The following is a 12678-nucleotide window of genomic DNA, read 5'->3' as shown; positions in this document are numbered from 1 at the left end:
AGCTGAAAGCTGAAAATTGGCCTGGGCAGGAAGGGGGTATAAGTGCTCGGTAAGCAAGTGGTAAAATTGCGTGTGCCCGCTATTCCACAAAAAACTACCCCAAATGCTTCATAGGTGACCCTTCAAAAGGCACTAGAACTCATTGGCTTAGAGTTACCCATGAATTATGGCCCTAGAATGATTACTTTCACTCTCACATTGGTGGCAATTGCTCCTACATGCGTGGTGCAATCATGGTTTACATACATGTGTGCATTTGCGGGTGTGTGCAGGGCCACAGGGCTATATTTCATTTTCTTTTTGTTGGTTTGTTTTTTATTACATTTTATTATAATTTTATTTGTTTTTTTAACTTTTGTTTTCTCATTTACTGTTATTACTATCACAAAGGGGCTAACAAGCCACCATGTGATTGCTTGGTCAGAACATAGGTACTCTTTTATATAGACATCGGGGGTCTGTTAGATGTGTCCCTGTGTCTGTGCAGTTAGACCCCTGATGTCTTCACTGCCCCTCCCCCCCCCACTGCAGCTAATCAAGTACAGATCATGCTTGATTAGCTGCTTCCCTGGCTGTAGCAGCCCCGGTAGGACAGCTGGAAGCCGGCTAAAGAAAACAAATACAAGCTTACAGCTATTACTCGTTTGGGTTGCTTCACTCTCTGGACATGCATCGTACAAAGTGATTAAACACTGAATAATAGTAATGTACAGGCAACCTACCCCCTAACACATGAACATTATCTTCAAACACGGTTATCATCTGCAGCTCCTGGATCTTAGTACAGCGTCCGATTGGATAAAGAACAATAATATCAATATTCGGATTTTCTCGAACACCCTCAATTGCAGAACTTCCTGTGTCTCCAGATGTTGCTGAAACAGAAGTTGAATGCACAGCTCAGCACTGAATAATACAGAAAGCTCTTAGGCCCCTTTCACACAGTGGAGTCCGTCGGCGGACTCCGTTTTTCTCAGCGGGGGAATCGGTCCGCCGATCCCCCGCTGAGCAGGCGGATGGCAGCTCTATCTCCGCTCTATGTGCGGAGACAGAGCTGTCATGTCTCCGCTGTTCTCTATGGGGAATCGGATGGGAACGGATCGCTGGACGGATGGAAAATAGGATTTCCATCGGTCCGGATTTGATGGACCGGATCAGAGCGGATGTCAGTGGACATGTCTCCACTGACATCCGATGCCCGCGGACATGTCTCCACTGACATCCGATGCCCGCGGACATGTCTCCACTGACATCCGATGACCGCGGACATGTCTCTACTGACATCCGATGCCCGCAGACATGTCTCCACTGACATCCGATGCCCGCGGACATGTCTCTACTGACATCCGATGCCCGCGGACATGTCTCTACTGACATCCGATGCCCGCGGACATGTCTCTACTGACATCCGATGCCCGAGGACATGTCTCCACTGACATCCGATGCCCGCGGACATGTCTCTACTGACATCCGATGCCCGCGGACATGTCTCTACTGACATCCGATGCCCGAGGACATGTCTCTACTGACATCCGATGCCCGCGGACATGTCTCTACTGACATCCGATGCCCGCGGACATGTCTCTACTGACATCCGATGACCGCGGACATGTCTCTACTGACATCCGATGCCCGCAGACATGTCTCCACTGACATCCGATGCCCGCGGACATGTCTCTACTGACATCCGATGCCCGCGGACATGTCTCTACTGACATCCGATGCCCGCGGACATGTCTCTACTGACATCCGATGCCCACGGACATGTCTCTACTGACATCCGATGCCCGAGGACATGTCTCTACTGACATCCGATGCCCGAGGACATGTCTCTACTGACATCCGATGCCCGCGGACATGTCTCTACTGACATCCAATGCCCGCGGACATGACTCCACTGACATCCGATGCCCCATAGAGATGCATGGGGCATCCGTTCAATCCACCTGAAAAACTGACAGGCGGATTTGAACGGTCCGCTAGTGTGGAAGGGGCCTAAGTCTAGGCAGTAATTAAAAACAATCAGTCAGTAATAGATGTGAGACTGTGCAAGACCCAAACCCCCAATATATTAGCACAGAAATGGATGCAGAAATAAGAAATATACACCGATCAGCCATAACTTTTACTACTACAGACAGGTGAAGTGAATAACATTGATTATCTCATTAAAACGGCTTCCGCCACCACCACCCAGAGGTTAGCCTCTCACCTGGAATTTTGACCTGTGTATTACCACTAGGTCATTGCCTAATGCCCCATACACACGTGCAGATTATCTGCAGACTTTTGTCTGCAGACTTACCAAAACCATATAATATGAGGTCAAACCAAAACACTTTCAATTTGTATGCAATCCGGCAGGCCCTTGCACTACATAGAAAAGGTAAGTCTGCAGACAAAAGTCTGCAGATAATCTGCACGTGTGTATGGGGCATAAGCCATTGGATTGATCCCTGGTAACATGGGTGTGAGGAGGAATATCTTTAACCCTTGAGACAAACTGCCTTTTTTGACCTAGTGGTAATACACAGGTGGAAATTCCAGGTGAGAGGCTAGCCTCTGGGTGGTGGTGGAGGAAGCACTGGCACTTTTTGAAGCACTGGATAAGCCCCTCTCTACTGTGTTTATGCACTAGGGAGAAGAAGCTTTATGGACTTTGGATAATTCATTTTTTATACACATCTTTTATTTGAGTGGTTTATGTGATTGATTATAGCACATTGTCACTTTATTATTGCTATTAAGCACTCTATGTCATTCATTTGCACTTTTGCACAAAGAGTCACTTTATAATTTTTTGCACTGTGCCCAGTGAGTATACACTGGCATTTGATAGGATATCATTTAATTAAGCGCTGTACCTTATTATTTATCAAGTCAAAGCATCCGACCTGCATAGTTGTTTCTGACCAGTGACTCCAAAAGTATTGAAGCCTTTGAATCATCTTGACAGCTACTTTGTTCTGACAAGTTTTCCTGACACCAACAGAAAAATGGTGACAGGGGAGGGACCTCCAGGAGATTGACAGCTTCAGCTTTGTAGCTGTGTGCTGTGTGAAGGGGGGGGGAGGATCCTTCTCCCTCCAATCAGCTCCTTACTGATGTAACTTCAGCTCTCCGCCCTCCGCTTTTCAGAGCTGAGAGATCCTGTGTACATTCTGCACTTTGAATGGAAGTAGAGGAAAGGTGTCTGCAGATAAACGGGTACAACTTATGTTGGAGGATTTGTTTTAGCTCTGTATCAACTGAAGCCAGTCGCTTCACTGGGTATACGTAAGGGTTTACAATCACTTTAAGGTTCTTTCACGCATTATATGAAAGATATGGAAAAAAGGGCTATCTGTAGGATAACAATGATATATTGCTGACAACGTACCAACCAGGATGTTCACATGTCGATTTTTTTTCTTCAAAAAGTAATTCAGAAACTGTCCCACACAGGACATGGCGAGGTCTTTAAAAGCGTATGTTGGACCATGCCACATTTCCATCACATTCAACCCATTTTCCAGCCTAGTAATTGGAACTATGTCTTGGTGTCTGAAGCGGAGTAAAGCTTTGTCGAGCAGACCTATGCAGGGAAAAGATATACTGTATGACTGCATTCCACATGTCTAAACCAAAAAACAAAAACTGAATATATTGAAGCTTACCAGTCAATAGATACAGTCACTGTGTTATTTTTTATTTATCTTTTTAGGTTTTTTTTTCCTTTATTTTCATCTGGTGATCTGCTAGCAATCCACCTCCTGTCTTAGGCCTCATGTGGCTGATGTGCACATGCACATCTAGGCGTTTTAGTTCTCCATGTCTTTATGGACCTTGCTTTGTGCACTGGTCCAAATTTCATGGAGATGGGATTATGGTGTGGGGTTGTTTTTCAGGGGTTGGGTTTGGCCCCATGCTCGGGAGTGACATCACGGTCCGGCCATTCAAACAGACCTGGAAGGAAGACCAGGCGAAGATGGGAGTGCCAAAAGCATGTCACTGGAGGAATCTGCGTTGAAGGTAGGTTTCTCCGGATCCACTTGTTTCTTTGTATAGCTAGTATGGCTAGTAATTATGTATATATACACTATATTGTCAAAAGTATTGGGACACCTGCCTTTACACACACTTGAACTTTAATGGCATCCCAGTCTTATTCCGTAGGGTTCAATATTGAGTTGGCCGACCCTTTGCAGCTATAACAGTTTCAACCCTTCTGTGAAGGATGTAACAAGGTTTAGGAGTGTGTCTATGGGAATTTTTGACCATTCTTCAAGAAGCGCATTTAAAAGGCCTGGCTCCCAGTCTCCACTCTAATTCATCCCAAAGGTGTTCTATCAGGTTGAGGTCAGGACTCTGTGCAAGCCAGTTAAATTCCTCCACCCCAAATTCGCTCATCCTTGTCTTTATGGACCTTGCTTTGTGCACTGGTCCAAATCATGTGGTGGAGGAGGGATTATGGTGTGGGGTTGTTTTTCAGGGGTTGGGCTTGGTCCCTTAGTTCCAGTGAAGGGAACTCTTAAGGCGTCAGCATACCAAGACATTTTGGACAATTTCATGCTCCCAACTTTGTAAAAACAGTTTGGAGACTGCCCCTTCCTGTTCCAACATCACTGTGCATCAGTGTAAAAAGCAAGGTCCATAAAGACATGGATGAGCGTGTTTTGGGTGGAGGAACTTGACTGGCCTGCACAGAGTTCTGATATCAACCCTATAGAACACCTATTAGAGTGGAGACTGCAAGCCAGGCCCACATCAGTGCCTGACATCACAAATGTGCTTCTGGAAGAATGGTCAAACATTCCCATCAGGCCCGGACTGGGACAAAAAATAGGCCCGGGCATTTTGGACTGAGCAGCCCAGGAGGGGGGCGTGGCTGGGGCGGGGCGTTCATCGGGATGGTTGATGACAGGATTTAATGTTCCAGGATGTTTGGATTCGATTACGGTACCTTTTTTTAGATTAATCTGATAAATTGGGTCCAATTTAGAGCAGAGCTGCCATATAATGCTGTTTATTTTTGTCTTACTTTAAATCCTGTTTTGATCACTGAGTCCTAAAAATATTATGAAGCAGCACAAGATGAGGGTTACCATAATCAAGGGGTAGACAACCTTTTTGGCCACAGTGTGCCGAAAAATGTTTTCAAAGAAATTGGGAGTGCCAGATACATAAAAAACAGCTTCATATAAAGTAACTGCTCTAAACCGCTTGAATAATAGTAAGAAATCAAGTTAGCTTTGCATCTTCACAAATCAGATCACCCCAATTCCTGCACCTTCACACATCAGATCACCCCAATTCCTGCACTATCACACCTCAGATCACCCCAATTCCTGCACTATCACACCTCAGATCACCCCAATTCCTGCACCTTCACACCTCAGATCACCCCAATTCCTGCACCTTCCCACCTCAGATCAGCCCCAATTCCTGCACCTTCCCACCTCAGATCACTCCAATTCCTGCACCTTCACACCTCAGATCAGCCCCAATTCCTGCACTATCACACCTCAGATCACTCAAATTCCTGCACTATCACACCTCAGATCACCCCAATTCCTGCACTATCACACCTCAGATCACCCCAATTCCTGCACCTTCACACCTCAGATCACCCCCAATTCCTGCACTATCACACCTCAGATCACCCCAATTCCTGCACCTTCACACCTCAGATCACCCCAATTCCTGCACTATCACACCTCAGATCACCCCCAATTCCTGCACTATCACACCTCAGATCACCCCCAATTCCTGCACTATCACACCTCAGATCACCCCAATTCCTGCACCTTCACACCTCAGATCACCCCAATTCCTGCACCTTCACACCTCAGATCACCCCAATTCCTGTACTATCACACCTCAGATCACCCCAATTCCTGCACTATCACACCTCAGATCACCCCAATTCCTGCACTATCACACCTCAGATCACCCCAATTCCTGCACCTTCACACCTCAGATCACCCCAATTCCTGCACTATCACACTTCAGATCACCCCAATTCCTGCACCTTCACACCTCAGATCACCCCAATTCCTGCACTATCACACCTCAGATCACCCCCAATTCCTGCACTATCACACCTCAGATCACCCCAATTCCTGCACTATCACACCTCAGATCACCCCAATTCCTGCACTATCACACCTCAGATCACCCCAATTCCTGCACCTTCACACCTCAGATCACCCCAATTCCTGCACTATCACACTTCAGATCACCCCAATTCCTGCACCTTCACACCTCAGATCACCCCAATTCCTGCACTATCACACCTCAGATCACCCCCAATTCCTGCACTATCACACCTCAGATCACCCCAATTCCTGCACCTTCACACCTCACACCACCCCAATTCCTGCACCTTCACACCTCACAACACCCCAATTCCTGCACCATCACACCTCAGATCACCCCAATTCCTGCACCTTCCCACCTCAGATCACCCCAATTCCTGCACCTTCCCACCTCAGACCACCCCAATTCCTGCACCTTCACACCTCAGACCACCCCAATTCCTGCACCGTCACACCTCAGACCACCCCAATTCCTGCACTATCACACCTCAGATCAGCCCCAATTCCTGCACCTTCCCACCTCAGATCACCCCAATTCCTGCACCTTCCCACCTCAGATCACCCCAATTCCTGCACTATCACACCTCAGATCACCCCAATTCCTGCACCTTCACACCTCAGATCACCCCAATTCCTGCAACTTCACACCTCAGATCACCCCAATTCCTGCACCTTCACACCTCAGATCACCCCAATTCCTGCAACTTCACACCTCAGATCACCCCAATTCCTGCACTATCACACCTCAGATCACCCCAATTCCTGCACCTTCACACCTCAGATCACCCCAATTCCTGCAACTTCACACCTCAGATCACCCCAATTCCTGCAACTTCACACCTCAGATCACCCCAATTCCTGCAACTTCATACTTCAGATCACCCCAATTCCTGCACCGTCACACCTCAGATCAGCCCCAATTCCTGCACTATCACACCTCAGATCACCCCAATTCCTGCACCTTCACACCTCAGATCAACCCAATTCCTGCAACTTCACACCTCAGATCACCCCAATTCATGCACCTTTACACCTCAGATCACCCCAATTCCTGCACCTTTACACCTCAGATCACCCCAATTCCTGCATCTTTACACCTCAGATCAGCCCTAATTCCTGCAACTTCACACCTCAGATCAGCCCCAATTCCTGCACCTTCACACCTCAGATCACCCCAATTCCTGCACCTTCACACCTCAGATCACCCCAATTCCTGCATCTTCACACCTCAGATCACCCCAATTCCTGCAGCTTCATACATCAGATCACCCCAATTCCTGCACTATCACACCTCAGATCACCCCAATTCCTGCACCTTCACACCTCAGATCACCCCAATTCCTGCACCTTCACACCTCAGATCACCCCAATTCCTGCACTATCACACCTCAGACCATCCCAATTCCTGCACGGTCACACCTCAGATCACCCCAATTCCTGCACCTTCACACCTCAGATCACCCCAATTCCTGCAACTTCACACCTCAGATCACCCCAATTCATGCACCTTTACACCTCAGATCACCCCAATTCCTGCACCTTTACACCTCAGATCACCCCAATTCCTGCATCTTTACACCTCAGATCAGCCCTAATTCCTGCAACTTCACACCTCAGATCACCCCAATTCCTGCACTTTCTCACCTCAGATCACCCCAATTCCTGCACTGTTACACTTCAGATCAGTCACTGCTAGAAAACATGTGCCATGCGGCATGCCAGTTTGCTTGTTACATGTGATGTGACAGCCAGGTGCACATTTCAAAGTTGAAAATGTGCACCTGGCTGTCACATCACATGTAACAAGCAAACTGGCATGGCACATGTTTTCTAGCACTAGTGACAGAGTGTGTAGCTGTTTTCTGTTTTTTACGCCTGCCTGCTGCTAAGCCAGAAGTGAGCAATGCTCTGCCGGAGGCCAGAACCACAAATCCCAGCAGTGTTGTGTTTGTTTTTGTGCCCTTTCCTTACATGACACATGTTCTAGCAGTAAGGGCTCTTTCACACGGGCGATCCGATCAGATCCAGTTCCTGTCAGTTTTTTAGGCGGATCTGATCGGATCCTCCATGCAGCTCTATGGGGCAGTGGATGTCAGGGGAGACACCTCTGCTGACACCCGCTGCCATCCGTATCCGATCCTGTCCGTGAAATCTGGACGGATGGAAACCCTATTTTTCCATCCGTTCAGTAATCGGATCGGATCTGATGAGAGCGGACAGGCGGTCCGCTCTCATCCGATCCCCCATAGAGGGCAGCGGGGGCTGAGACACCTCCCTCTCCGCTCTGCAAGCGGAGACGGAGCTGTCATCCGCCGGCTCAGCGGGGATCGCGGATCCTACGGAGGCGGACCGTGTGAAAGAGTCCTAAGTGTGTAGCTGTTTTGAAAACAGCTACACACTCACTATCACTGCTGCTAGAAAACATGTGCCATGCGGCATGCCAGTTTGCTTGTTACATGTGATGTGACAGCCAGGTGCACATTTTCAAGTTGAAAATGTGCACCTGGCTGTCACATCACATGTATCAAGCAAACTGGCATGGCACATGTTTTCTAGCAGCAGTGACAGTGTGTAGCTGTTTTCTGTTTTTTACGCCTGCGGCCTGCCTGCTGCTAAGCCAGAAGTGAGCAATGCTCTGCCGGAGGCCAGAACCACAAATCCCAGCAGTGTTGTGTTTGTTTTTGTGCCCTTTCCTTACATGGCACATGTTTTCTAGCAGCAGTGAGACCCCGTTCACACTGGGGCGACGCTACTTGCCGGGGCGACCTCACAGGTCGCGGTGCGCAGCTCACACCGCGACCTCGGAGCGGCCGACACAGACTTCATATCATTGAAGTCAATGCAGGTCGCTCCAGGTCGCCCCAAAGAAGCTCCGGACCCTTTTTCTAAGTCGGAGCGACTTGTGTCGCTCCTATTAGAACAGGTCCGCAGCTTCTCTATGGCAGGCGACCTACGGCGACCAGGTCGCCTGACAGGTCGCCCCAGTGTGAACGGGCTCTGACAGTGTGTGTGTAGCTGTTTTCAAAACAGCTACACACTCACTGCTAGAAAACATGTGTCATGTAAGGAAAGGGCACAAAAACAAACACAACACTGCTGGGATTTGTGGTTCTGGCCTCCGGCAGAGCATTGCTCACTTCTGGCTTAGCAGCAGGCAGGCGTAAAAAACAGATAACAGTCAGCTACACACTGTCACTGCTAGAAAACATGTGCCATCGTGCCAGTTTGCTTGTTACATGTGATGTGACAGCCAGGTGCACATTTTCAAGTTGAAAATGTGCACCTGCTGTCACATCACATGTAACAAGCAAACTGGCATGATGGCACATGTTTTCTAGCAGTGACAGTTCCAGACCAGTCTGACCAGAACACTGCTCTGCCAATGGAGGCCAGCTCAGAACCACAAATCCCAGCTGTTGTGTCTGTTTTTGTGCTGCCTGCGGCTGCCCTTTCCTTACCTTGTTGCAGCAGTCAGCCCTTGGCTCGTCGTCCTTTCTCTCACTCTGCTCAGCTGTCTGCGGTGCGGCGCCGGCGACTTCATTCCCGCTTCTTCCTGAATCAAGCAGGGGCCAGGGGGTGACGGTCCCCGGCCTCTAGCTCCACCCCTTCACCTTCAGTCACCTGACGCCGGTCCACCCCTCCAGTCCAGAGCGCCTACATTGGATGCCGCTGCAATCCGACGTGACAGTGGCCGGCGGCCGCAGTGAGCGGCGCTGGGCTCAGCTCAGCATCAGCCGGCTGCCAGCTGAGCCCAGGCAGTGCTAGGACTCGGAGTGAGTGGCGGCCACTGGCGGGGAGTCAGGGACAGCGGCGGGCGGCCCTCAGTCTCCGCGGAATCGGCCGCGGAGAGGCCAGCAGCGGCCGGCAACCGCCGGCATCGGGACACAAACAGTGACACTGTCTGACGGACTGAGAGCGGAGGCCCCGGCCCACCGGGCATCTGCCCGGTCTGCCCTATGGTCAGTCCGGCCCTGATTCCCATAGACACACTCCTAAACCTTGTGTACAGCCTTCCCAGAAGAGTTGAAGCTGTTATAGCTGCAAAGGGGGGGCCAACTCAATATGAAAACCCTACGGACTGAGGCTGGGATGCCATTAAAGTTCATGTGCATGTAAAGGCAGGCGTCCCAATATTTGTCCCAATACTTTTCCCAATATACTGTATATATACATAATTACTTGCTATACAAAGAAACAAGTGGATCTAGAGAAACTTACCTTTAAAGCCGATTCCTCCAGTGACATGCTTTTTGGCACTCCCATCTTCGCCTGGTCTTCCTTCCAGGTCTGTTTGAATGGCTGGACCGTGATGTCACTCCCGAGCATAGGGCCAAACCCAACCCCTGAAAAACAACCCCACACCATAATCCCATCTCCATGAAATTTGGACCATTGCACAGTGAACACTTAAGCTGTAGCAGTTTATCCACTTAAGCCCCGAAGATTTTACCCCCTTCCTGACCAGGGTTTTTTTTGCGATTTTTTACTGCGTGACTTTAACGGACAATTGTGCGGTCATGCGACGCTGTACCTAAACGAATTTCACGTCCTTTTTTTCCCACAAACAGAGCTTTATTTTGGTGGTATTTGATCACCTGTGCGATTTTTTGATCATGCGCTATAAACAAAAAAAGAGCGTAAATTTTGCAAAAATAACAATATTTTTCACTTTTTTTTATATGAAATTCCCCCCCAAAAAAATGTAAAAATCAAAATTTTTTAACATTTTCGGCCAATTTGTTTTATGCTACATATGTTTGGTAAAAAAAAAAATCGCAAAAAGCGTATTTTGATTGGTTTGCACAAAAGTTATCGCGTTTACTAACAAAGGGAAAGATTTTTGTCATTTTTGTTGTTTTTTTTTTAACGCGTAATGCGATTTTTTTTGCGGTACTGCGACATTGGGGCGGACAGATCGGACCCTTGACTGACATTTTTGACACTTTTGGGGTTACCAGTGACATTTCTACAGTAATCAGTGCTATACATATGCACTGTTACTGTAAAATGACACTGGTAGTGAAGGGGTTAACTTTATTTGAGAGGGAGGGGTGGTGTGTGTCCCTAGGGGCGTGATTCTAACTCTGATTGGCTGTGGCTTGAGGTGTAGGAACAATGATCAACGGTCCTACATAGTAAAACCGTATGATCATTGTTTCTACACAGGGGAGAATGACAGGCGGCTTGTTTACATTAGCCGCCTGCCTTTCTCCCTCTCCCCCGACGATTGCCGACATCGGGTTCGCCGGTCACACGTGCGGGGGGCTCTCGCTCCCCAGAGCCTCACAGGCTAGCGACGTAGACCTACGTCGCTCTGCCTGTGAGGGGCTGACTGCCGCAGTAAATATACTGTGAGCAATCGGCAAGTGGTTAAAGCGGATTCCTCCAGTGACATGCTTTTGGCACTCCCTGGTCTTCCTTCCAGGTCTGTTTGAATGGCCGGACCGTGATGTCACTCCCAAGCATGGGGCCAAACCCAACCCCTGAAAAACAACCCCACACCATAATCCCATCTCCAGGAAATCTGGACCAGTGCACAGTGAACACTTTAGCAGTAGCAGTTTGTACATTTCTCTTCATTTTTTTAATGTATAACTTACCTTGTAGATCATTCCTAGGAATGAGCGCTGAAGGAATAAAGAGAGAGCACACTTCATTCACTAATTCCTTGTAGGAGAGAGAACTCCATGATCTCAAAGTCTGCTCATCCAGCTTCGGGATCTGCTCTGGCATATACAGACCATCATCTACAGCAAACCCAGAAAACAGGACCTCCTCAAACCCCACACCAGACACGGCTCCTCTTGTGCTGGTGTACTTCATTCTTGCTGTAAAGGGAAAAAACAGTGATATGTACACACAACACGCATCAGGGGCACCTTAACCACCTTAAGACCGGAAGGATTTGCCCCCTTAATGACCAGGCCCTATTTTGTGATTCGGCACTGCATTATTTTTACCGACAATTGCGCGGTCCTGCGATGCTGAACCCAGATAAAATTGATGTCCTTTTTTTCCCACAAATAGAGCTTTCTTTTGGTGGTATTCGATCACCTGTGCGATTTTTATTTTTTGCGCTATAAACAAAAAAAGAGCGACAATTTTGAAAAAAAAAAAACCAATATTTTTCACATTCTGCTATATGACATTCTCAAAATAAAAAAATGTAAAAATCAACATTTTTTAACATTGTTTTCTGCTACATATTTTTGGTAAAAAAAATAAAATTGCAATAAGCGTATTTTGATTGGTTTGCGCAAAAGTTATCGCGTCTACTAACCACGGGAAAGATTTATGTTATTTTTAATGGTTTTTTTTTATATTTTACTAGTAATGGCGGCAATCTGCGATTTTTTGTGGGACTGCGACATTGCGGCAGACAGATTGGATCCCTAACTGACATTTTTGACACTTTTGGGGGGGACCAGTGACATTACTACAGTAATCAGTGCTTAAAATGTGCACTATTACTGTAATAATGACACTGACAGGGATGGGGTTAACAGTATAGGTAAGTGATGGTGAACCTTGGCACCGCAGATGTTTTGGAACTACATTTTCCATGGTGCTCAACTAAACTGCATGAGCACCATGGAAAATG

The 12678-nt window shown here is 47.8% G+C and overlaps 1 protein-coding gene across 1 annotated transcript in view; it reads right to left on the bottom strand.

The window, feature by feature from the left end:
* Positions 1-11900, bottom strand: part of THNSL2 (threonine synthase like 2) — a gene marked incomplete at its 5' end in the record, with an annotated part of 28787 nt that extends 16887 nt beyond the window's left edge. The window contains 3 exons of the mRNA XM_082269587.1: positions 723-875; positions 3380-3574; positions 11678-11900. Of these exons, the coding sequence (XP_082125713.1) occupies positions 723-875; positions 3380-3574; positions 11678-11900 (571 nt within the window). The remainder of the gene's footprint in view (positions 1-722; positions 876-3379; positions 3575-11677) is intronic.
* Between the last annotated feature and the right edge of the window lie 778 nt (positions 11901-12678).

This window comes from Pelophylax lessonae (assembly GCF_965119305.1).
Source record: "Pelophylax lessonae genome assembly, chromosome: 1".
Classification (NCBI taxonomy): domain Eukaryota; kingdom Metazoa; phylum Chordata; class Amphibia; order Anura; family Ranidae; genus Pelophylax; species Pelophylax lessonae.
This window is presented reverse-complemented; position numbering and strand designations above follow the sequence as displayed.